This window comes from Pagrus pagrus (genome assembly GCF_965226575.1).
Source record: "Pagrus pagrus genome assembly, chromosome: 4".
NCBI classification, from domain to species: Eukaryota; Metazoa; Chordata; class Actinopteri; order Spariformes; family Sparidae; genus Pagrus; species Pagrus pagrus.
Genome location: NC_140188.1, coordinates 29,106,626 through 29,133,847, shown reverse-complemented (window position 1 = coordinate 29,133,847; position 27,222 = coordinate 29,106,626). Strand labels below are relative to the sequence as shown.

The 27,222-nt window shown below is 40.7% G+C and overlaps 1 protein-coding gene across 3 annotated transcripts in view; it reads left to right on the top strand.

Annotated features, from left to right (window-relative positions):
* LOC311256339 (unconventional myosin-Ic-like) overlaps positions 1–27,222 on the top strand; it is a 66,036-nt gene that overhangs the window by 19,952 nt on the left and 18,862 nt on the right. For 2 of the 3 annotated variants that reach the window (XM_084351289.1, XM_084351291.1), the window contains exons 2-6: positions 20,971–21,126; positions 22,155–22,270; positions 24,607–24,805; positions 25,690–25,770; positions 26,066–26,245. In XM_084351289.1, the coding sequence (XP_084207415.1) occupies positions 20,971–21,126; positions 22,155–22,270; positions 24,607–24,805; positions 25,690–25,770; positions 26,066–26,245 (732 nt within the window). Of the gene's footprint in view, positions 1–10,125; positions 10,284–20,970; positions 21,127–22,154; positions 22,271–24,606; positions 24,806–25,689; positions 25,771–26,065; positions 26,246–27,222 lie in introns of those variants that run through there. The other variant, XM_084351290.1, reaches the window with a different exon arrangement.

Below are 27,222 nucleotides of genomic sequence, written 5' to 3'. Positions count from 1 at the left end.
CAAAACTAATGATTATATATTATCACATAGCAGAAACATGGACTGCAGATCAGACTGGCATATTGCTTTCACAGAGCACACCATTTACAAAGTACAAATAAGTGAGATCTTCAGCCACTTTAGACTTACTTGTCTTACTTTGGGAAGTAGCGAAGGAGTAAGAGATAAAGGGAGAGGGAGATTGCATAGTAGAAAGAGACGGCATAGGAATGAAAAGTTATGAAGATGGAGAGAAGTGAAGGAAGACAAGTAGTGAAGGACGAGAGAGGAGTAGAAGGACAGATATGCACCACTGCTGGTAGAGAAGGGTGGGAATGGGGGTTGGAGACATAGCATGTTCCCAATGTTTTGAGTTCCTTCTCAGCAAGTCACCACCTGCCCTGTTGACTGGAAGGACCTGCCGACTGTGGGAGAGAAGACTGTGTGTGTCTGTGTTTTCTTTTACTTTAGTGTCTGTGTAAGGGCCAGTCATCAACAATAGAAAATAAAGTTATTTGATTATTCCCCACTTCCTGCTAGGTTAGTCTATGATTTAGACACAAGTTTGAATTAACCTGTGTTAGGATTAGAACAAAGATTAGGTAGTCTTTGCACAAGATTTGAATATTTCTCACTTTGTTGCCACCAAGTGGTAGCATGAAAAAAGGCTTGAATCTGGCCCTTGTACGCTGCAATAACGGGCTGAAATCGTACATGAAATGTCCAAGTCACTGCTCAAGCAAAAATGCCTAAAATTGCTGTTTTCAGCTTCTCAAATGTGAAGGTCTCCTGTTTTTCTCTATTTTCTATTTTTGTAAATTGAATATGTTTGTGGTTCTGGACAGTTCATCAGACCAAACAAGACACTTGAAGACACATATAAACTGTTTTTTTCTTTTTCCCTATTTCCTGACATGTTATATAGACTAAACAGTTAATGGGTTCACCAGGAACATAATCTGCCAGTGAATTGATAATGAAAATATTTTTTGACTGGAGCCTTCCTAGCATTCATAGCAGTGTACTATTAAGGTTTGGAATGGAGCAAGAGCCAGTGATTATTATTGTATTTACATGCCGGTCAACTTGACCTCCATTAAGAGCACATAAAATTCTCCAGCTCATTCAAAATATACTTCATACTTAAATGTATTTATCCTTTTAACTGTTTCAGTGAGTCATATCGTAGCCCTTTTCACAGTAGACATTTTGATGTCATATTAGGAAAAGTGCAGATGTAACTGATACCATTGAAGGTACAATATGTAAGAATTGGCTTTCTGTCAAATTCATGCTCAAAACAAATTGGGGGCAACATATCACCAGAATAACCACTAACTGCAGCTAACTGTAGCTATAATTAGCAAGTTAGCTCAGTTCGCAGTGTATCTTGCAGTGCAGACTGGGAGCTTGGATTACTAGGGATGCGTTGGTGTCTACATTGCTAGAACAGTAGCTTTGGCCTGGTACGGGCTGGGACTAGCTGGTTAGCATGCTAACTTCAGTAGATATTTCTGCAACACAATACATAGATGTCATAGTGTCAAAACTGTTATTTCTTCACATTTTGTTGATCATTTCATTTTTTTTTTTAATGTTTTTAAGTAAAATTCTTATATATTGCACCTTTTAAGGATGGCTCTGTTCTATGCAATAAACTGTGACAGTGTGACAGCATGAACAATACCACGATCCTGAAACTGAAGGCGCTAAATGGAATCAGCCACCACTCATTTGATTATTTATACCTGTACTTTTCCTACTATGACATGTAAAGATGTCGTCTGTTTATATGACTCTATATAACCAGGTCTGTGCTTCTGTGTTTGTAGGCAAACTCACCTTGAATTGTCAAACTCGTTGACCTCCTATAGTGCTTGTATCACAATCACACTAGCTCTAAAAACCCAACTTCATAATAGAGTGTTAATTTAGAGCAGTGTTTGTTGGTTGGAGTGTCATATCAGAGGTTATAATCAGTGTGAAATCTTCTGTAGAAGAGCTGGGACCAGCTTCGTTTCATCCACACAAAATGCTCTGTGAAAAATTTAGCCCAGGATTATGCCTTTATGGAAGACACTTTAGGAAATGCCTGCATGACCAAAGTGCTGCCACAGTGGAAAAGTGGGCGTATGTGTGTGAAGGACAGGGAGTGTCTCCAAGTTTGGTCTGTATATGTGTGTGAACTGAAAAAAACTACAGCCCAGTTTCTTCTGTTAGCTTAATTTCAAGCCTCCTGCTTTATAGTCTTTAGTCACTCACATCTGTTCACAATGGAAATGTCTCACTGTGCTATGGTCTGGTACACATGGACACACACACGCATGCACGCATGCACGCATGCACACACACACACACACACACATACACACACACACACACACACACGCACACACACACACACGCACACATACATACATACACACACAGTGGTGAGTCACTTAACCCAGTGTGGTGAGGGCAGCAGCAGAAAGGAACACCAAGTAGGCTGCAGAGCGAGAGAGAAACAGGAACAGTTTGACTGAGTGTATCTGGCCCCTAGGAACCCCCTTGTGTCAATAAAGGGCTGGGCCACCACGAGCTGACAGACCGCTAAGTTTGTCAGAAAAATACGTGCAAACACACCCTCGTGTTCAACCTCATTTATTAGAGTTCGTCCTCACTGTTACACTCTCACCATGTGTCACCATTTCCTGCCTCTCACTTTCTTTCTCGATGCTTCTCTTTCATTGAATTTCTGTCTTTCTTCTGCCCTCACGTTTCTGTTTTCCCACTCTTGTTTGCCGCCCACATGGCTTGCATTCTTTCGCTCTGACATCACAGCCGCCCTGCACTGCCATTTGTTTTTTCTCTTCAGTTTTTTTTTTTGTGTAACTCTTGCCTGCCCCTTTTCCCATTTGCCTCCCTCCCCTCTTTGAGTCCCTTAAATGTTGACAAAAAATCGTCCAGGTTGGGTTATTTGAATACAGGATTAAAGCAAGCGATTAAGTGCAAAAGATTCAAAGAGTGGAAATTGAGAAAGGAGAGTGAAGAGAATTTGTGGGAGAGAGGGAAAGTGAAAGGTGAAGGCAAGAGATGGAGATGAGATGACAGTCTGGCTAATTTCAGGGATCTTTTTTTCATGAGTGTGTTTAGGTTGGTAGCAGATGCATGGAGATTTACAGAGGGTGTTTAATGGTTCAGAGGTTCACTTGAGACACTCTGTATTTTCTTTATTCTTTGATCTGTTGCTAGCGGGTTAAGGTTGGATCATTCTCTGGCTTTTGTCTCCCAGCTCACGTTGACAGTTGTATTCCACTGCAAAGAAAGGCCAAAAGTTCATGCAATATTTATTGTCAAAGCTGTTGTAATGACTTGCATTAGTACTGATTACAAGACTGGCTTTGCTGATGTGGAAGAACCTGTGGAGTGTCAGGAGGGAAGACAGGCCTGCTGGACAGTGACAAAACACAGAAACAGTCAGAGAGACACATGCAAGGAGGAGATTACAGAATAGTGCTGGCGTGTAAACATTGCTCCAGATGCTTAGAGGGATACATAAAAAGACAAACATGGATGCAAGTCATTCATCTTACTTTCCACATATTATTTCCTAGCTTATAATTAATGCCCCTTTTTATTGAGTTTATTGCATGAAAGGCCCATAAGCCGATGTTCTACCTGGGACAGAGTGTCCATAGTAAATTTTCAGACAATCTAGCTCAGACGCGTTAGCTCAGTCAACCAACAAGGCAAATTTCCCCCAAAACTAGGCGTGTTCCTTTTAGCATAACTCAGCTCAGAGGAGCAGGCATGTTGCCTTTGGTTGAGAGCCAGCTATAGTGTAATTCTGGCCGGTGGGACTGAGGTTTAACATGCCGTGTATGTCAGTACTTGAGAATGTTGTAATAGAGATGGGTGGAGTCATCATATGGACTATACTTTGGTCAGTCTACTTATAGGGGAGGACATTAATTAAGAAGACAGTTTTGTTTAATCAGTTTTAGGAAAGGAGCCAAATGTAAACATCTTTTTTATCTTGAAATGCAAGGAATTATTATTAGGGCCAAGCACCCAATGTGGCTGGTCTTCCTTCTGTCCTTCCTTCCTTCCTTCCTTCCATCTATCCTTCCTTTTAGGTTCCAGCTATGAGCAGGGGAAAATGGCTCGCTAGCATGCCCTAAAACACAGCCCCTGGTACTACTTTCACCTATATGTATGACATTTGGTACACATGTTTAGCACATGTAGGCCTACAAAAAAGTATCTTGTGGTCATGACCTAAACCGAACAGGAAATCGGCCGTTTTGAATTTAGCCCTCATTTTTGGCAATTTGCACGTGTCGTACTGTAATGAACTCATACTACAGCTTTAAACCTATCGAGTTCAGATTTTCTCAGGGCAATCTTAACAACTTTGCAATTAAAAGCTTGTGGAGTGGCAGGGCGGCGAATATCAATGATTCACCATTAAACAGAAAGTCTCTGCAACTCGAATTAACATGATCAAATCTACACCAGAAGTGACATGTTTGGTAAGAGTCCTGCCATGAACACATTTAAATGGCAGTATTTCATTTATACTTTTACTTAATGTATGTACAACATATATAGCATTAGTATGTCAGCCTATAGGGTGTTGCAAATGTTGAAATGGGGAAATACCGTCTGCGAGCAGTATGTATGCAGTATGTATGCAGTATGTTCTCATGACACAACTTAATGAAGCAATATTTCCTGTGCATGACATGAGTGATTATTATGAGCAGAGTTTGACTAACTGAAATGAACATGTGCAGGATAGAGGAGGACTTGGAAATCGATGTTGGTGTACAGTGCATTGTGGGTACTTCAGAGGGCAACCTGCAAACAAAAGACATCACCTTCAGTTACACTTCACTGTAGTTACTCCCCAAATAATGAATTAATAATCCAAAGGCTAAGATTGCACAGAGTTTGAAAGGAAAGATCACACTTTCTTTGGCTGTGCTGGATAAAGGCAAGAGAAGGCAAGATTACAGATGAGTTCTCTACAGGCCAAGTTATGCCAATGTAGTACAGCAGAATCTGGTTTTAACTCCTCAGAAATATAGCAGATTTGTGTGGCATGATGTTACATGACGACACGTTCCCAAGCTTTATTTCTGGACCATGTGGAGGGAGAGTGGAAAATATGCTATATATATCCAAGATAACTCTGAACACACTTTACTGGAGAGGAAGTGAGAGAGGAAAGAAGAATTTAAGGGGAGGGGAAATCAGGAGAGAGAGAACGGCAGAGAGAGGGAGCAGGAGGGGAAAGTCAAGTTCCCATTTGTGATTTCCCACGGAGTCGAGGTCACATGTGTTTCCCTGAAAGTGGTCAGTGGGATTTTAAACTTTTTTTTCCCCTCTCCCAATCTAAACTACATGATGTTTAATACAGTGTTTTCCCGATGGTGTGTGTTTATGTGCGTGCAATATAGAGAGGCAAATTAATGTGCTTTGAATAGGAAGGAGAGCTACGGAGCTGATCGTACCCTTTCTTGGCTCCTTTTAATGACCTAACACACATCACAGCGTTTGGCTAACCCCTACCATTATTACCCCTTCAGTGACCTCAGATCTAGATTATATAAACATGCACTGAGTACATAATGTAATAATAAAATAATAAAATGACACATTTGATGCACCTGCGTTGGCCAAAAGGTTACACATGGCATCAGGGCCTGTAGTAGAAATGGTCCTCCACTGGCCAAATGGCCCATATAATACAATGTTTGTATTGTTTCCATGGCTTTATGTCCCTCATAATGGTTTTATATAATATCATTTACAGCCTCAAAGCTATAAAAGACAGATTGAATCCTGTTTTGAATCCTCAGCTAACGCTTGCAGGCAAGGAGGGCTGTCAGGACAGATTCTTCATCTGGTACAAGTGAATCATTAGGCTGATAAGTATTTGTTATTCTGTGTAGTATGTTTTGCCCACTTTTTACGAATTCTGTTCCAATCTGTAATGTCTGCTTGACCTGAAAGAGTTAACTTTGGATGGAAGTGATGTAAGATAAGAAAAATGGATAAGAAAGGGTTAAAGTTTGACAGCTGAACGAGATACTGGTGGTCAGATACCGCCCCTCCTTTCTCCACTCCAAGTCAGCACAAATATGCTGCCTCAGCATGAGCCTGCAGAAACACACACTCAGACAGACACACACCTTTACAGTCAGTTTCAGCCAGACACATTAGCACAGATGAATAAACAAGTGAATCTAGTTGATACGTTGGGGGCTACAGCTGCAAACCTCTATCTGCTCTTGTATCTTTGCCTGTTTCCTGCTGTCTGTCCAGTGTGTTCTCACACAGTGCTGAGAGAGAGACAGACAGAGAGAGAGAGAGAGAGAGCGTCTGGAAAACATTATCCAGATTCCTGCAGCAGGGGCTCCGATTATACTGGCAATGAAGAGAGAGAGAGAGAGAGAGAGAGAGGAATGAGGGGAGGGCATCAAACAAGGTGTATAAAGTTTAATCTCCGACACAAACACTTCTGAACCCAGAACAAAGTGTGTGTGTTTTCAAAAAGGGGGATGGAGTTATTTTTAGGCAGTTTGATGTCTGCCTCAGCAAAAACCAAATGGCTCCTTATTAAGTTTCCTTTAGATGAGGGTGACCAGTAGAGGGCAGCAAGGAAGGTGTGTGTGTGTGTGTGTGTGTGTGTGTGTGTGTGTGTGTGTGTGTGTGTGTGTGAAGCTAGACAGGCTGTCTGTTTGTGAGTATAGCAAACCTTTTTGCTGCAATCCCTGTCCACTTTGAATGATTCTTTGTAGCATGGTGATTTGTGCTCCAGTGAAAAGCTGTTATAATATATTTTTTCCACTGTTTTGTAAAGAGCATTTGTTTTAAGCTAACGGACAGCCCAGTAAATGGTGCCTTTTTTGGCTGGGTGAGGAGCTATAAGGGAGCACAAAGCATGAATACAATGACCTTGACGGAGACTTAACCTGAGCTCTGTGAGCCCCAGAGCTGACTGAGGGAAATGTAGAGGATGAGGAGGATGATTCAAATATCTGAAACATGAGAAAATAAGCTCTTTCTGTCTCTATTTTTACCTGCCCTTCGTCAATCTGTCATGTCCTTTTTCTTTCCTCCTTTATTTCAAACTTTTCTCTACGTTTACACCAGTTCCATTCCCTCTTGTCATTATCAAGCTCATAATGAAAAATTCTTTCTGGAAACACACAGTTCACTCTATTTCAGGTGTGATTAAGATAGCTAAGATGGACGTCCAGACATGGAATGTGCAGTACCAGTGAGCGCCACTCCTTTGGATTTATGTGCCTATTCTTTGAGATGCGCAGGAAGGAGCGGGCCATCCTAATGAGGCCTATAAAACCTGGCTTTCCTGCTGTTGCTTTGCTCTTTGAAGCTGTAGCTTGTAGGCTCTTCCACCACCGATTAGAATGTCCCACTTTGTCCAGCATCAGGAGCTCTTGAGCTCTCTTTCATGTCTGAAGACTATCAACAAAATGTCCTCTGGTTTTAAGTTTGGCCATAAACTAAATATCTTTCCTACCATGTATTTTAATTAAAGGAGTTACTGAACTTGCTACCATAGACAGCTATCTCTTATACTGAATAGTTAGGAAAGGAATAGAGCAGATTTTTAATGCATCTTGGTACATTTAAGGAGATCGTGTGATCTTGCAAATCTGTCTGTCCGTGCTTCAGGCTCTGCCCTCCTGGCGGAACACAATGTGGTTGAACCAGATCAGTTGTCTGAGGATCTACAGGCAGCTTTTTAAAAAAAACAAAAAAAAACAACAATGGTGGCTCCTGAAGGAGTGAACATAGATGTTGCTATAGCATCAGTTCAGTTCATCAGCTCATATCAGAACTGGGGAGTAATTGAGCAGAGAACAGTACTGAAGGATTTTCTTGATGGAAGAGATGTTTTTACTGTTCACCAGATTGCCTTCAACAACAGTTTGATTTGCCAATTGCCTCTGCTGCTGGTAGCACTCTTCTACTACATCTTATGGTTCGTTGATCTGATTGGGTGAAGTTAGCCCGCAATAGACGGATGGTTTGTCCCATCATCTGCCAAGTAGTTTTTAGGTGCCTGCCCTTTTCTAAACAAAGGATGACTTCCCACAGGTAGTTCAGTGTGACAGATGTATGGAGAGTTAAGTAAAGACTGGAAATAAGGGGAAACAGGTAGCCTGGCTCTGTCAAAAGGTTTTTAAAAAGTGTTGGTAGTTGAATCTAAGAAGTCACTGCACCTGGCCAGGAAACAGTCCAACACTTTAGCCCCTCATTCTTCAGTTTTGCAGGAATTAACCAAACAAGATGGGTGGTACTACCACCCATCTTTCAGCCAGAGCCAGGTCAGCTGTTTCCCCCCGTTTCCAGTCTTAATGCTAACCTAAACTAATCGCCCCCTGCTTCAGCTTCATATAGATCAGACGGATGTGACTGTGGTATGGATCCTCTCATCTAAATCCTGGCAGTAAAGACATAAAGCGTATTTCTCATGATGTCAAACTCTTCCTTTGAAAGAACAGCTCAATAATTGTTTTCATTTTACCTGTAGTTCTATTTATCCATCTTGATTGTTTGTGTGTGAGTTGCAGAGTTTTGGAGATATAAGCCATAGAGATGTCTGCCTTTTCTCTTATAAATAATGAAATTAGTAAAATATAATGCATGCATCTACTGATGGACGAGAGCCTAAATTACCAAGTTAACTATGCTTGCCAATTCAGGCAAGGAGAATGCCATTATTGTTTACATTCTGCGCTGTCATGAGCACAAGCCTCTCGTCCATATGCATGCCTCCGTCTGTGTGGTGATACGGCTGGTGGGTCTACCTCAGTAGAAAATAATATAGTTCCTACGTGAAAGTGCTCATAAAAGGCCTGTGGGATATCTTGAGTAATCAGGTCATTATTTCTGGAAAGAGACATTACTGTTCCATCATATTGGAGAGAAGGCAGACATCTCTACGACTGATATCCCCAAAACTCGACAAATTGCACCAAAACAATCTAGATGGATTAGTAGGACTACAGGTAAGAGGAAGTATTTATGTATTTTTGATTTTGCGGTGAATTGTCTCTTTAAGTTTGGGGGGCCCAGGTTTGAATAAGAGTGTCACCTCAACAATAAACTAAAGTAAACAGACGCTTAGTAAAAAACTTCCTTCAGAACAGATCACCATCAAACTATTCTTCATTAATGTGTGTGTATCAGTCCAGCAACTGTAGGAAATGTGTCTTCCTCTTTGTTCTCAGGAACACACACCCACTGCCTGTGAGATGTCAGTTGCTATTAGTGTTAAGAAGCAGATGCATTAGACTGCTGAGGCCTTTGATCTGCAGCAAGCGGGTGTGTATGTGTGTGTGCAACACTGATCTTGACTAATTTACTCCCTGTAATATTATTGTACTAATGATGATAAGTCCATGTGCATGCATGTGTGCATCATTGTATTCATGAATTGGTGGGTGTGTATTGTGTGTGTGAGCTGGATATTTATGACAGTGGGACTCTTGGCTACTTGTTTCTGCTCCAACTTGTAAATGGCAGAGTGAGGAGAGCAGGGAGTGAAGGGAGAGAATAAAGGCAGGAGGGGACGAAAAGGAAACTCTTTTGGCTCAAATAGAAGATTATTTAACGACTCTTGCTCCATTAACTACTTTAGTGTTTCCCTTTTTCACACAAGCACGCTTGGATGAACACACACTCTTTACCCCTTTGGGATCAGGACACATTTTTCCCTTCTCGTCGTTTTTTTTCCCTCCAGGGGTTGTCAGGTCCAGATGTGCATGTGTGTTCATATGACAGGAGAGTTGTTAGCCCTCTTGTATTCTCTTACTTCTGTTAAGACTAGAGAGAGCAAGAACAGAGAGGAAAATGTGAGGAACTATGGCAAGTTTTCTCGCATGAGTGCCTGTTGTATTGCAGAGAGGGCAACAGGGAAAAAGCACAGAGAGAGAGAGGGAAGGAGGGGGTTTGTGTCACCTAACACAGGGACTATTTCCTCTGGAGGGAGGGAGGGACGGAGGGAAAAAGAAAAGTGGGTGAACGATTGGTGAGCAAGAGAAACAGAGTGAGGTGTGTGTGTTCGGCGTGTGTGTGAGCAGCAGTAAGAGGAGAAGCTATGGCAGCTGGGTCTCTGGACAAAGGGGAGAGCTTCTAAAAGCAAATTCTCAGCTAAATAGTGGTCGGACGCGGTGCTGGAGGCCACATTCTTATAGCTGGACTATCGTTGTGGTTGGAGCATAAAAAAACCCCGTCCCATATCAGTCAAGAGCGGGGCAGGAGCCATGAAGTACAGACCTTTGGTAAGACGCACAGCCACACGATTGTTGAACTGAAAAGTCAGACACATTTTATTGTTTAAGTGTGAGTTAAGGAATCTCTTATCCACACATGCTGGTTTGCGTTAAAGATTGAAAGGTAAGGAGTTGTGTGTCAGAGTGTTGAAGTGGAGAGTTTGGAGAGTTTGGAGGTTTTTGGGAGCTGCTTTATTTGTAATGAATACCTATGGTGGCATTCGATCTGTGTTACAACCTTGACAGTGTGATCTTGAACTTCAAGGACACAGGTGAGAGAGAGGCAGGTGCCAGCCTACTGTTCACTTGCACGTCACATGTCTCTATCATTTTTCCGTAGTACTTTCTCCTCCTCGATCTTAGCATCATCTTCTCCCGATACAGCAGGTGGCACTATGCCGCTTAAAAGTTGATTTGCTATCTGCCACTAACACAGAGAAAACAAAGAAGAGAGGGGGTAGGGGGAGTGGAATGACAACAAGCTCAGCACGCTAGTGGTTCAAAGGTGTGGTCACCCACATGGGCATTTAAATGAAAGTTTCAGAAGACAACACAATTGCAATTTGCTATACATGTTTCGCAAGGGTTCTGAGAGGAGGAAAAAAGTCTCAGTTTTAACACAACAAATATTATAGGTCAAATATATACGAAGCAGCAGCAGCTAGCTCTGCCACACTAAGAGACGAGTGCTCCATTGCCTACAGTAGTGCCTATGAAACAGACATTCGAAAATAGTTGCAGGAAGTTTTTTAAAGATAACCCAATGTCCAAAGCAACTACCAAGAAAATCACAGAATTTATTGCACTTGACGATCAGCCCTTTTTTGTGGTCAAAGACCAAGGATTTAGCAGGCTAATGGCACATTTGATGCCCAGGTATTCTCTCCCATGCCGCTGCTACTTTGCAGACATGTCCCTACCTGCCATGTATGATGTGGTCACCACACACATTCGTAGTCTGATTGATAACAAAGTAAGCTTTCTGTTACAATCGGCAGGTGTCATTTGACAAATTATGTCAAAACACTTCTTTTAAAGGAGCTTAATGCTCCAGTGTGTTCTGTATTTTTCAGTGTTTTACTAGAAAAAATCGAGCAGTCAGAACTGGTCTTTGTTTTTAATGATGTCAGTAAGATGGTTTGGTATATTAAATCACTCATCTTTACTCACTACATTTGAGCCCTTTTTACCCTCAGGTGCACATAAACTTTACATTTGCAACTCTTTAAAATAGAAAAATGTAAACAAAAAATGAGCGGTTATCTGTTGCAAGAGGCAGGCAATTATCAGTAATTGTACTGTTGAAAGAAATCCATATCGTCCATCCCTAGTCAGAGCTATTTGAATCCGAATCTGTTTGATATCCAAGAGGGTGTGCCTTCATGTTCTCACCGCCTCAGGGCGAGGCAATGACACTGTAGTGTTGTGTGGCTGGGCAGCATACTTTGGCTTTGACTGAGAGTAAGAGTGAGCATGTTAATGAAAGTGTGTGATGTAATGGGACTTATAAGCTCTTGCTGATATTCCAACCACAATTCAAAAAATGTTGGGACACTGTGTATATCTTAAGAAACCAGAGTGCAATCATCTTTTTACCCACCACAGTTATATGCAGCGTTGCTTAGCCCATGTAGTAATATACAATCCTACACAATCATGTGGTGAACCTCAACCCATCTTTGTTTGTGATTGACATAGCCTTTCGAGGATTCTATCATACTCAATCTTGATACTATCACTTGTTACCAATGAACCTGTCTACCTGTGGAATGTTCCACACAGATGTTTTTGGAGCATTCCACATCTTTCCCAGTCTTTTGTTGCCCCTGTCCAAATTAGTTTGAAACATGTTGCTGGCATCAAATTCGGAATTAGCATATATTTACAAAAACGGATGATGTTGATGAAGTAAAAACATTAAATATATTGTCAAAAAGGTTGAGCAAATTCTGTTTTGTTTATGTTTGACACAGTGTCCCAACTTTTTGCGAATCGGGGTCGTAGCATACATAAGGATTTGATTAGTTTCTAAAAGCCTTCTCTGAACCTTCAAGAGTGTGTGTGGAAGCTGGAGGACTCGTCAGGATAGTACAATGCACTGAGAGATTCCTGTCATTACTGCCTGCAAGGCATCTGTCTTTAGTTGAATAGGTAGTTTGTGTTGGCCTCGCCTCACTCTCTCAGGCTTTCCACTCCAGTCACTTTCTAGACAGAATAACAGTTGCAATGAAGCTTGACAAGTGAACCGCTTCTGAATGGCTCAGTAATATATCTTATTGTACCTGGACTACAAACCCTATGACTTGAAAACCTCAGAGCTGCCATGGAGTATCGTTGGGGTCGGGTAAGTTAGTGTTGTTAATTCCTGCGTTGGACCAAGTGACTCATTAATGTCTCATAAAGAATGATTAATTTGTTATTTGAAGGTAAAAGTAAGATTGTTACTCAACTTAAACTATGAGGATAATGGAATCAGGTTGGTTTGTCGTTGAGCTAATGCTTACTACAGTTTTAGGGTTAACCAACCTGCTGTAAGGCTGAGTGAAACCAAGGTGAAACTCAACTGCCTGTCCGGTACAGATGAATCAAACTCCTCTTATTACTCTAGACATAGCTTTTATTGTGTGCCTGTACTAATATGACAGCATTTGTATAAGTAGTTTTAGGTGTGTGGATATAATTTTTTGGATATTTAAGCAATTTGTGCTTTTATGATATATGATATATGATGCCGTATCACAATATTTCAGTCCTACATAAGTCTAGGTTGTCACTTTAATGTTTTTAATGGCTGTAATCAGTTACGCAAAATGACAATCATAAGATAAATGGGATACTTATGTGAATCCACAGTATTAAAGTTGTGTGTTCACTTGCTCCCTGCCCCCTCCAGGGTGAGTTATAGTGGCACATGGAGGTGGTAGGAATAAAGGGGCTTACTCAGGAACACATGGTGGGTCCTTCGTGAGAGAACGGATCAAACATGCTATATAAACTACCCCCAGCTGCTGGTTGTGTTGTTTTGGCCCATATGCACTCAGGTAGGCTGGATCATTTGTCAGCCAGCTCGTCCCACCTGTCTGACTGCTCTGCAGAGGCTCTGCACACTCTAGGGATGGAAATGAACATGCTCACTGATAAGCCTGGAGGGGCGTTTCCATGGTAATCATAATCAAAATGTAAATAAAATTGGATCCTGTGCAGGTGTGGAGTGGGAAATTCACACTTAATTTGTAAAATTTGTTGGGATGTGTTGTGATTTGTTGGCCACTTCCTTGTTCAATAAAGCCTGTGGTTGGCTTGCGGTCCCATCAAAACCAACAGGGTACCAACCATGTCACACTTGGCTTCATTATAGGATGACGTTCATGTCACAAAAATGGATCTAGGGACCCTTCACTTCATGCCCCTTTCTTTCTACCAGCTGTTGCAGAACATATGAGAGAAGAGGAGAGATCAGTGCCAGACAACTGATTCATAGTTGAAAAATGTGTAGAAAAAGTGCAAAACATTCTGCACGTGGCTAACCATTTCTTCATCAGAACCACACGCCTCGCTCATTTGGTTATCATTATAAAAGTTGCACAAATCATGTGAAACAGAAGTCAGAAGAAGTCGGGTTTTTTTTTTTCTTAAAAGCACTGACTGCTGCACTCCTCTGGTCTCTTTTTTGCATATTCAACCTGGATCTTTAACATACAAATATTTAACGCCAGTTGGTTTAAGCACTCTTGGACCTGATTTGTTTATTAGCTCTTTGAATCCCTAGTCTAGTCTAGTTTGACAAAGACACTACATGCAGGCCTGTTATATGTGGCCGGAAATAATCAGAGGCAGTCAACTGATTTCTAAATACATAAAGTTCAGTTTAATATTTACTGGCATGACTCAGAATATAGTGTTTTCTGTTGCTCAGAAGGGGGTGTTCCAAACTGGAAAAAATACCTCTGATGATATCATCATGGGTATCTCAACTTGGGCTAAAGGCAGAGAGCCCCCTGAAAAGATAGCTAACTATGTCTCCAACATGACGACTATTATCGTCATGTTGGAGACGCTCAAATTAGTAAATCTTTGGCATTTTATGCTTAAAATGTGATTAATCATTTATCAGAATTGTTGAAGATTTTCCAACGCTTTACTTATCAATCAATTAATAAATTGTTCAGCTCTAAAGTATTGAAAATACTATAGATAAAGCAAATATGCTTAATTTTTAGATTGTTTATAGGCAGACATGGAATATGAGATTTGTCAGTACTATTATAGATACTACAACAATATACAATATACTAGATGTCAGCATACAGCCATGGCCATCTCTTTAATCTTGGTTGCAATGGAAATACACAGTCTATAGTTAGTGGTGAACAAAGGGTTGTAGCTCTTAAATGTAGAAAAAATTATTACATAATGTTTTTGGACACTTGGCAAAATCTCCTTGTTGACAGGTATGTGTAAAAGTTTAATGAAGCTAATGGATAAGATCGTACTTATATATACTTATATACCGATATATAGCAAGTGCTCAGTGTTTTTTTTATTAGCAATGACAAAAAGCAGTGGTGCAACATAAATAAGCCAGGAAACACTGCAAAACTCCAACTTATTATCATCATTATCCTTCATGATTGCATAGCGAGCACTGTATGTTGCACTGAAAGCGGCAGGTTAGATAAGGTTTACATAAACAGTGTGAGATCTGATCTCTGCGCACACACCCGAGGCTATGTAAAGGTCAAACTGCTATTGTTCACAGGCTGGCTGGATGATCAAATCCCTCTGCTTTCCCCCTTTTCTTAGATATGGTCTCTTGTTCAATCGGTCATTTGAAAGAGTACGGAGGCACTGAAGGGAGGAGAAAGCACAGGGATAAGAACGATAAAGTGTGAAGAATTGGTTCAGAAAGAACTCAAGATACAATGATTAGAATAGATGGCAAAAAATACTAGGTGGCATGCGAGAGTGTTAAATACATACATTTTGGATAATTTCTTGCATTTGCCATTTGACATGCTGAAAAACTGCAGTGCTCTTGCACCAGTGTTATACCTCTAATCTCTGTCTAGACACACCAAGTCTTGGTGTCTGGAACAAGAAATATCAAAACTGTCAAGCAGTAAGAGCTGACATTGAATATTTCTTTTTCTTGTTAGTGATGAGAAGACCAGTTTCCTGACCCGTTCGTTCGTTTCATTCACCTGCCACTATCATACTGACATATTGATGACTATTCTGGTATTTAAAAAGTTTTTGAACACACTTGACACAAAAAATCAGGTATCATATTTGGCAATTACAATACAGGGCCACAGTCATGTACATAGATTTTGAGCTAAATGCTAATATCAGATATTAGCATGCCAGCATGGTGATGTTGAGCAGGTGTAATGTTGACCATGATGGGATTGTAGAAGAATGAATGACAGAGGTTGATAGACAGGGTAATTGGGGGGGGGACGACAGCCAATGCACTCTCCTTAGGTGAATAATGTTTCACATTTCCTTATGTATTGTTACCTGCCCACAGAAACTCATCCAAGTCAAACGTTAGCATGGATTGAGGTCTCAGCAGAGAGTTTCACCTTCTCAGGTCTCCTCCTGCTAACCTGGCTCCAAGCTGCCTTGTTTGCTACACAGGATTTGGAAAACATGACGACATGGCGAAACGGGGTAGGCACATACTTGGCGTGTTCCTGAGACCGGGTGGAGGTCCGGTGTGCAGCATTACATGCAGGAAAGCAAACACTATGAGCAGCACTGGGAAACAATGAAGTAATGGAGAGCGAGGGCGAGAAATGAAGACAAGGAGGGAAAGTGAATGAGAGAATATATAGAGGAGGGGAGAGGTGGGGAAATGAGGCTCTGGTTTCTTTCCTCCTGTAATATTTGGAGGGTTTTATGAACCATGACTTTTAATTGTAAATGTCTGTTTTGCTTCTCCTTTGGTCTTTGGTCTAAACACCTCCTCCCTCTTAATTCACGAAAAATCACAATACCAATACCACAAAAGCAGTGGTAACTTACTTCGTTAGTGGTTAGTGGTTAGTGGTGGTGATTAAAGTGGGGACTTTTATCGCCATAAAAAAGTGAACAGGTCAAAATACGACCCATATTGTTTGATTGCCTGGTGAGAGGATCAGGAAAAGGGAACAAAGAATGATATTCACACACATACACACATACACTCACACCTGGGTAAAAGAAATGAGAATGTGTGGGATGCTGAACATATGAGCTCACATATGCTTGTATGAACACTTATTTTTGCATGTTACTGTTTATGCATTCCAAAGCTATTTGCTATTTCCTTTAGTTTGAAGTTATGAACTTCAAGATTTCAGTCCTGGTTGATTTTGCAACTCCCATGAAAACAGTCCAGAAAGTGCAGATTAATACAACAGAAAAACACTTATTGAACAGCTACTTTGTCAGAAAAACAACAAAACAGCACCTAGTGTATCTGCTTACAGTGCAGCAAAACAAACTAACATTGTTTTAATAAGAGTCAGTCAATCGTAACTGATTCTACTTGACATACAAGCAGTATTTCCTGTGAATCCAATGAATTATTACTGAATTAGCATTAAGAAATGTCTACCAAATGGGTGTTTGACAATATCTACAGTGGGGGATCCTCAACAGCTCAGGATTGTAGTCACCACTATCACTCTGACACAGGGTTCGAGTTATAATCTGAGCTTTGTGGGGGTCTCTAAAACAAATAACCCTAACTGTTACTAATATTAGGGAAGAGAAAGACAAATGGGATGTGTGAAAGGCTGTGTTCTGAGACAGAAAGAGAGAGCCTGTCAATTCACTCCTGGCATTAAATGTATCTCAGGTAACCGGGTCTCACTTCCCAGCTGTAGGCCGAATAAACAAGAAGGCATACATTGTTAAGAAATTGTTTTATACGATATTTCTCAATGTTTAGGGTTAGGGTCTCAAAATGTAGTGTTTTTTGAGGGAGTCTGGTGACTTTTTACACTTTGTTCTGCAAAAAAACAATTAATATTAGTCACTGTTTACTTGATTTGTAAAATGTCACATGTTTATCATCAATAGGTTATATTCTTTAATAAATTTGGTGTAAATGGTGAAACGGTGTGTTTAAACAGCTGCAGGGAGGTACGATGCACTCCAGACACAGAAGCACTCATGATGCATTTAAACACGAAAAAAAGACAGGCTTTTTCAGCAAAAGAAACGCCTTTGTATTGTATTTATTGCTGATTCTACAAGAAGGCACCGATTCTTAAAATTTTACTGTAGCCATTTCACAAAGTTTGTTAAGTTTCTCTCACGATTCAACAACTCTTAAAATCACACGATTTGTAAGGGAGTCTGGGATTTTGCTGTTACTAGTGACTTCACTTCATCACTTAGTCCGTGTCCATGACCTTCATACACACACAGCAGCCCACTTCTTGCATCAATTGTGTAAAGTAGATCACAACAACAGTTATTTAATTTGAATATGAAAATGTATGACAGCGCACACCTCGGAGAGAGACTTATGTGGTCATTGTCCAGGTCATTCACGAGAGAATATGGTGCGTAGTTCCTCTGGAATGTGTTTATTTTAATTTATGTATATCATTAATGTAAAAATTACTAATTACATTGAGCTCAGAGTCTGAGCTCCCATGAAAGATCACTCCCAAGATCACTGCTGAGCCTCAGCTCCCATTGGCTCCCATGTAACTTGAACCCTGCTTTGACAGCAACCTCTAACTGTCTCACCCATCCGAAAAAAAAACTCCTGTCCAAAGCTAAGGGAGTCGGGAGTCAACTCTCACATCCTTGAGGATTATAACTTAACCTTAAATGCAACCATTAAGTTTTGAGTGTATCGTTATCCACACCTACAACTTCTGTCAGTGTGTCCGCTTCCTTTCCTCATCATTTGTTTCTCTTCCTTATGTGTGGTTTGCCATGTAGTAGCTTTTAGTTTCAGACAGAGGCATCTGTAAACCCTTAATATGTGCTGAGGAAGTCCACAGTGAAAGTGGCTAATGTGGTGTATGTTGCAGGGTGTTATAAAATCTAACAATAAAAGCCTTCTGTCCTGAAAGAGATAACATCTCTAAACTGTCCAAAACACTTTGGATTTTTGCCATTGTTGTGTCCTTGTGAGGATATGTGCACACAAACACATATTCTAACACACACACTGGATTTAAGAAGTAAAAGAGACAGATGAAACACAGATGAAAGCTTGAGTCATCATCAGATCATAAAGATTAGAGGTGAGTCAGCGCTATCAGTCTCCCTCTTAGCCAGGCCACTTTGGCTCTTTGAAAGGCTGTAAAGATAAAGGACAGGGGTGGTTCACTTAATTAGACAGCATAAACATAACAGGGAGTGCTAGCTAATGTTATTAGGTTGGAAGGGATCTGCTGTGGTGTCGGTTCTGTTTCTGTCAACTTGTGGACATAGACCAAGGTCCACACTGGTGTCCCATTGTTTCTGCCTATGCATGAAGCTCCATGGGAGACTGCAGTTCTCCTTTGAACCCCAGGATCAAACATACTCATGCATACTTGTGTAAAATCTGATCAAGATGTTGTGTGTCGGTGTCTGTTGTGCAATGAAAAGAGGCAATGGAGTGATTTAATGGACTCTGTGTTGTGTTGTCTGGGTCACTCCTGTGTGGAATGTCAGGGAGTATTGTTAACTTTCCAGATGAGTTAAAATGGAGCGATGGTGCAGGACTGGAGTCATAACCTAGCACCCATTATCTCCTCTCTATTCTTTTCTTTTTTTTCCTCTATGTATTTTTCCCTCCTGTCTCACCCAGCGCTAATTAATAACTTCTCTCCTCCCTCAAGCTTTCCCTTCTCTTTCTTTCTTCATCTCTTCTTTATGCTCTCCTGAGGGATAAAGACTACTGTACTGCTTAACACAACAACAACACCTGCTGTACTTGTGTGTGTTGTCTGTCCCTGTCCCTGTCCCTGTCCCTGCGCTGATTGTCCCTGCATATATCCTCCAGCACAAATTGAGCTGGTTTAGTTCTGTCCAACTCGGTACGTGTTGAACATGGATGTGAGTGACATTCGCAATCTTATGCGTAAAACTCAGGCCTCTATTTTAGGAAACGGCTTCCTTGGCTTCGATGATCTTAAAAATGTAAGTGTTGCAATTTAACTTCCCTTCTGATTTGAATTTTTTGCTGTATATTTTTAGATAGACGTGCATCCTGGGTGGGGTTTGGTGAAGTTCAGCTGAAGTGATCATTCCCCTCCCCTCGTTTGGGCTTGGCTTCATTTCAATTTTTAGAGGTGTTAAGATCACTTAGAGGCAGTTTTTTAGGACACTGGATGATGTATAATCAGACAGTCTCCACCTGTATGTATTGTTTGTGTGTGAATCAATGTGAAGTCTGTGAATGGCTTTTCAACTTCAAACAGTGGTTCATGGCATTGGTCTGAAAGTGTAGATTGGGAGCTTATTCTTAACAGGAAGAACTTGAATTTTAGTTGCTCAAAGAAACTAAACAAAACAAAAAAACAGTTATATCTCAACGAAGATTGATTTCAGATGACGGATGATAATTTGTGCTCACATCCTACATTTAAAGGAGACATATGCTCATTTTCAGGTGCATAATTTTGTTTTGGGTTACTGTTAGAATAGTTTTACATGCTTTAATGCTCAGAGAAATGCAGCAATTTTCTCATACTGTCCAGCGCAGCAGCATTGTATTCCCTCTCTGTCTGAGATACTGTGTTTTAGCTGCTGTCTCTTTAAGGTCCCCCTCCCAAATTCCCAGTCTACTCTGGTTGGTCGGCTCTCACACGCCTGAGCCAGCACTACTCACCGTGTCTCCAGTTGGCTGTGTCGTGTTTTCAGCTTCCAGTTAACTTCACTTTTACCTTGAATAAAGGCATAACTTATACTAATGTGTGATGTAGTGTGATGTCACAAAGTCACAGAATTAGAGGTGAGACTACTGACGAGGCGTTTCAGGAGCAGTGTTTTCTGTGGGAGAGAGGAGATTCCATTGGTGTAGGCTTTGGGCTTTTTCACTTCCAAGACCTTTTACATACAGAAATACCTGTATAACACACTGAAGGAGAGGGAAAAATAGCATAAAAGGTCTTCTGTAAATTTTAGATTTTATGGCAAAAAGACTCAGACAGACTGTAAACTATGGAACACTGAAACTCAATTGATTCCCTGAAGAATACATATGCTTGCATACTTGTGTTTGATCGGAGAATAAGGTTCTCTGATAGGCAACTGCTGTCGTATTGATCAGTTTTCCAGTAAAATTAAAACAGAATTCAGATATAAGCTACAACACTGACAACAATTCAGTGCAGCCAACCAATACAGGACTCCCTGCCCCAGTTTGAATTCCACACACATCTGATACTTGTAGTGTATCTGAAGTGTCTGATGTTGTTTGCATGTGAAACAAGTTGTACTGCTACTTTTTACTACCAACGGCACTGATTTATGATTTTAATTGTTTCTTTTAGCCCTCTCCTTTCTTTCTAACTCTTAATAAGGATGGATTATGTGTGTGTGATGTGTAGCTTTTGGTGTTCTTCGGTCCTTCATCATTTCTTCAATTTGCCCTTGCGTGGGACAAGCAGAGTCTGATTGATGAGGTTTTACAGTACATAGGTTATGTTGTTATATTCAGTCACTAACCCCATCCTCTTCCCTGCTTGTCCTCCTCTAGGTGGTGGCTAGTGACGGGGTGCGGGCTATGATGGAGTCCGCCCTGACAGCCAGAGACCGGGTGGGCGTGCAGGACTTCGTCCTGCTGGAGAACTACACCAGCGAGGCTGCCTTCATAGAGAACCTGCGCAAACGCTTCAAAGAGAACCTCATCTATGTGAGTGAGAGTTATGAGGAGAATGAGGGTTTAACTGCATGTGCATTTATTACAGCCTGGCCATTGCTGGATATTTGACAGAAAAAAATCTGATCATTTTATATTGAATCAGACAGTTTTAATCCTATAGCTATTTTGCATTTCTCTGTTTGCCATATCTTGTTACCTGTTAGCTGACATAAGTGTCAATGTTTGTTCTTTTTATGGTAAAATGTCTTGCATAAATTTCAGAAAAAGACAGAAATTGTCATTTGCAATTAATTCACAGAAATTTGTCTGGATCACAGTGACATTAAAACAGTGACAATACACCTGCAGCCTTTGCAGAATATAGCTAGGCAAAATGGAACTGAGGTCTGAAAATTACTTCGGTGTTTTTCATTAGCATTTGAAAACACCCCAGAATGAACTTTTAAAGGAATAGCTCACCCCAAAATGAAAATTTAGTTATTACCTGGTCACCCCAATGGCGATGGTAAGTCGGGGGAATTTTCGTAGTTCACAAAACATTTCTGGAGCTTCGCAACAAAGCATTGCAGCATTCTCCTAAACAACTGAAGTAGATGGGGACTTGTTATGAAATGTAAATACAAACAAAAAAATGGATGAGCTGTATGGAGCCATTCATGTTTGTTTTTTTACTTTACATGTCCACATCTACTTCAGTTGTTTAGGAGAAACATGTTTCTCTGTTTTGTTGAAGATCCAGAAATGTTTTGTGGACTATGAAACTTCACCTGACTTTCCATCGGCATGGGGGTGAGTAGATAATGACTAAATATTCATTTCTAACTGTTCCTTTAAGCCTCTCTTCAAACCATTTTAATCTTGATCCTTGGGGTGGTCTTACCTAAATATCTGCAAAATGTGTCAACAAAGCACAGGAGTGTCAGCAGGACATACAGTACAGGAGTGTGTCATGGTCTCTCACACTAATGATATCTTCGTGACCTCACTCCTCATAAATGGTATACTACTACATTTGAGTCTTTGAAATGTAATGTAACTGTATGTTTCTTTTCTACCAGACATACATTGGTTCAGTGCTGGTGTCAGTTAACCCATACAAAGACCTGGAGATCTACACCAAGAACCACATGGAGCGTTACCGTGGAGTCAACTTCTACGAAGTCTCACCACACATGTAAGTACACAACATATGCACACCTTACAGTATGCAGCTCAGCTATACATTAAATTAAAAAATATGTTTAACGCTTACTTACAGTCAAATTACTTGCTTAAAAGTTATGGAAGACAGCAATCAGAGAGAAGCTGGTTTGAGTTAATAATCTGTCAGAACATACAATCATAAGAAACAATCTGTCATTGCCTCCATTCAGGCAATCTCATATGGAATGAATTCATTGTTATGTCTGGCCATGAGTGCAGCATTATACAGTATACTTTAATGAAAGGTGGAAGAGATAATTCATTCAATTCTTTGCTAAAATGAGCAAAACTCAAACTCGCTTAAAAGAAAAGCATATTTTTTTTCGACTGCATCATTCATGGTGGACAACATGTTTAGCCTTGTTTTCGCTCCAACACCCTAACAGAAAGAGTCCGTTGATGCTTTGTGAAACTTTCCACCTGAGGAGGACCTAACCTTTGTGGCACCTAGTTTCTCATGTTGTCACTGTGTGTGTGTTTCGAGTGCATTGGAATATTTGCCACTCTTACAAAGTCAACTAGCTACGTAACGCTCTCATGCTCTTACTGTCCTTTATCAGCCCAACAGTTTGGAAGACGTCATGGCATGAGGCCGAGTGTTTGTTTGAAAGGTTGCCACAGAAATATTCACTGGATTCCTTGTTAAATCCTCCCAGACCCCATAGGTCAGCTTCAAGACAATCAAGTGCATTATGGAGACTTGAAGTGGCGTAATCGTAACATTTCAGAATCTCTCACTAGCTCTTTCTCTCTGCTCTGACCGCTGGTATTTTTTTCTCTCTCTTCACTTGAGCAGAGGGTCAAATGTTTTCTCTCCCTCTGTGGAAAGAAAGATGTGCTTTGGTAAGTAGCGGTGGAGGGTTAGAGAGCGAAAACGGGAGGGGAGAGGTGGAAAGAAAAGTAAGCAAGGGATGGTACCAGGCAAGAGGTTTCCTCCCCTGAGAGGGAATTCCTCTGACCTGAACCTGACCCCGCCCCCAGCCCTCCCCAATATCACACACATACTGTACACAAACATAAAGTATGATGTGGCTAAGGCCAAGCCGGTGGTTTTCTGCAGCAATTAGTCTGGTGTCAGAAATGTGTCCAAAGAGACTGAAACAACATAGCAGTGCTGATAGCTGACAAATGATCCTGTAACTAAAACAAGCTGTGTTCCACTCAAGTCTTCATGATTCATACTGTTTGTTCTGTGTTCACACACCATAAGATGCTATCATGTGTTGCATTCAAACACATATTTTCCGAAGGTTTCTAAATGCTTATTTTTAGACAGAACATCCTCAACATGACTGATAAATGATCATGTTTTATTATCACACTTTTTTCCTAAATTATTTAAATGCATATGTCTATTTTACCTATTCATTCAGTTCAGTTTAGTTCAGTTTCTAACATTCATGGATACTTTTTCTTCTGTTTGTGAGAACTATTTGACTGTTATTGATTTTTTTGTACCCATTGCTGTAATTTTGGATTTAAACTGCAGATGGAAAAATACCTAGAAATAGCCTAAAATATTTTTGTATTAAAAGAGTGAGAAACCCAAATAATTATCACCCACCTCTGCAGATCTCCTCAATTCTTTTTGGTTCCACAGCAACTTTACTGTTTTGGTTTCTGCTCTCAACAGTGCTGTTTCAGCGAAAAACGTCTAAAACCAGCTGTATGTTACCTACACAGTGCCAAACAGTAGACAGTTAGTGACCAACTGGTAATAGTTACACTATAGAACCAAATACTTTTTTCAGGAATTGGTGGAGAATGAAAACAGAGCTAAAGGGAGAGTGAATTTTGTAATTATATTAGTAGAGTGGCCATAACAGAACCAAAAAGAATGGTAACATGCTGTAGCTCTTTGTTATCCGTAAATATGCAGCTTTTTTACCATGTCAGCATTTTAAGGTCGTAATATGTCAATTTTGTGTTTACAGCTTTACTCCACTTCTGTGAAGTGGCCAAAAAAACAGTTATTGCAAGTTTTGTAAATATTTGGACCTTTTCTTCTGTTTAATTGCTCATCTGTTTAAACTGAAAACAGTTTGACTGTTTCTGTACCCATCCCAGTAATTTTGCATTACAGCTTTCAATGGACAACACGCCAGTATTGAGTTCCTCATGTTGGACTGCCATGTTTCTACAATAACTCAGAATAGACAAAGCAAATACTGGCTCGAGAGAGGGCCTTTTGGGTTTTTAGCGGCCACCGTAGTAGAGGTTAAGAGGAGGTGTGTTCAGTTGGTAGCAGTCTTTAGTCTAAACTAAACTTAAATCTGTCTGATCACGTCTCTCACTCCACTCCTCCAGCTATGCAGTGGCAGACAACTCATACCGTTCCCTGAGGACAGAGAGAAAGGACCAGTGCATCCTCATCTCTGGAGAGAGTGGTGCTGGGAAGACGGAGGCATCCAAGAAGATCCTGCAGTACTACGCCGTCACCTGTCCAGCCAGCGATCAGGTGCAGACCGTCAAAGACCGCCTGCTGCAGTCGAACCCTGTGCTGGAGGTGAGATTTCATAGCACTTCATTAATCTAGAAGTTAAGTGTGTTCAGCTGCAACAAATGGGTGCTCATTCCAAGAGGAAGATTGATGCTGTGTTGAATTTGGTTTGATAGATAGTGTATATTAGTTTGTTGATACATTTGGCCGCTATTTGCTTTTTTCTACATGCAAGATGTCAGCCTGTCAGCAGTGTTTAATAAGTTTTGCCAAGTTTAATGTTTTGAGGTCAAAATAAGTACAAAATGTCAAACCATCATGATTAATGTCTTATTATCTTTTTATTAGAGCAGAAATCTGTCATTGTAATGTTCATATGAACTATTGCTTTGTTCGGAGCTGTATAATCAGCATGTACTCTATAGCCTGTTTAATGACTCAGTGAGGGGAAATCTTTTGGATTGTTCACCTCCACTATGATGGGTATAATGTAGTTCATTTGATTATTCTTGATCGCTTTTGGTCACTGTACTCCGTTTTCTGTTATTTTATGCTAAGTACTTTAAAAACCCACATTGATTGGACTGTAGAGTAGTGAGTGTTTCAGTGTTCTGGAGGATGAAAACTCAAGAGAGGTGCTAGAGTTTACAGAGACATTTGTTTTGATGTCTGGCATGTCCCTGCCAGATGCTTTCCAGATGTGTTTAAGTGTGTGAGTGTACACTTGTGCCCTGTAATCTGTGCTACTGTCCTAGACAAAAACTGCAGGGACTCTAATACCTGTGGTTTTCTCTTTGTTTCACTGCTACCTCCTCCACATTTGCCATCCTGCCTGTATCACACTTTCCCTCTCTGAACTCTGTTATCTCTCTACCTCCCGATCCATCAATCATCGCTCCTCTCCTTTTTCCTTTCTTTCCTTTCTTTAACCCACTCTATTCTCTCTCCAGGCCTTTGGCAATGCCAAGACATTGCGTAACGACAACTCGAGCCGCTTTGGAAAGTACATGGACATTCAATTTGATTTCAAGGTGAGCACGACAGTCTCATTTACTTGTTAGGTTAGGGTTAACACTGTCCAAAAAGTCTTCCTTCAGAGTGGAGCAGATTGTTGCAAGAAACAAAAGTACTAATAATAATTAATCACATCACTTCTACCTCCTGTATCCCTTTTTTATGGTTACTCAAAATCTGTTCTATATATGAACTACAAAACAAACTTGCATGTTAAATCAACCCTACATCACACCTCAGTACCCCAGCCTTACCCTTTCCTTCTCTTCCCCTGACTCCTCCCTCCCTCCTTGGCCTTTATCCCGTCGGCAGGGTGCCCCCGTGGGAGGCCACATCATCAACTACCTGCTGGAGAAGTCCCGCGTTGTCCACCAGAACCACGGGGAGAGGAACTTTCACATTTTTTACCAGCTGATCGAGGGAGGGGAGGAGGATCTGCTGAGGCGCCTGGGCCTGGAGAGGAACCCTCAGCAGTACCAGTACCTGGTCAAAGTACGAATCTAGCACTTCAATAGAGATGCAAAATGGGAGGAGCTATTTTGGAAGCCATTGGTTCCTGAACGAAAGTCCCATTAATTTTTCCTCATAGGCAATATAGTGCAAAATATAAAGAAATCTGCAAGAAAATATCTGGTTCGTTGATACAGATTTAAAGGTACAAGCCTGTGGACATAAAAAACAACGTTTTAAATTTGCTACTGCTATGATTTGCACTTCCTACTAGCCTCATCTCCATGGCAATGGCAGCCAAAGCTCTTGGAAAGGAGCCACGCTCCTCCATGCAAAAATGAAAGCCAGAACGTGATTTCTCTGAAAAAAAGATCAATTAATTAAAACTGATGGCCATAACATAAACCTAAACATGGATTTGGGGAAGTAGAGGAAGTAGACACGTCAGATAGATTTCTACTTTTACCTATACTTTCTCTGTAACATTACTTTTGACAGCATTGTCTAGGTAATAGTGAAGAGCCTGTGCAGTTGTCTGCTGTCCAACAGCTGTGACTAACTAGTAATTTGTCTTATAATAAAGTAGGTAGTGATGATCTTTAAATCTAATCTCAATTCCTATCCAGACAGCTTAAAGTTTATTATATATTTTATAGAACTGCATTATCATTATTGTACATGGAGGGACTGGTATCAGTATCGTGTAGATGTTGTGTTTAGATCCTGATTTATTTTAGATTTATGTATAAATCTATCTTTCTGTTAATGGGTAAAGCTACAACTATGCAAATCCATAGTCAAGTGTTAATGAAGCCATTCTCCAGCTATACCCTGAAGAGAAACCTATAGATGAATATGAATCTGTAAAACAGCAGGGAAACTGCAGTAAATCTTTCACTCACTCACCCACTCACTCACTCACTGTGTGTGTGCGTATGTGCGTGCGTGCGTGTATCCCAGTGGGAGTTCTGGTTAATAGGCTCTCAGTTAGGGACTCTCAGCACAGCGAGAGGAGCTTT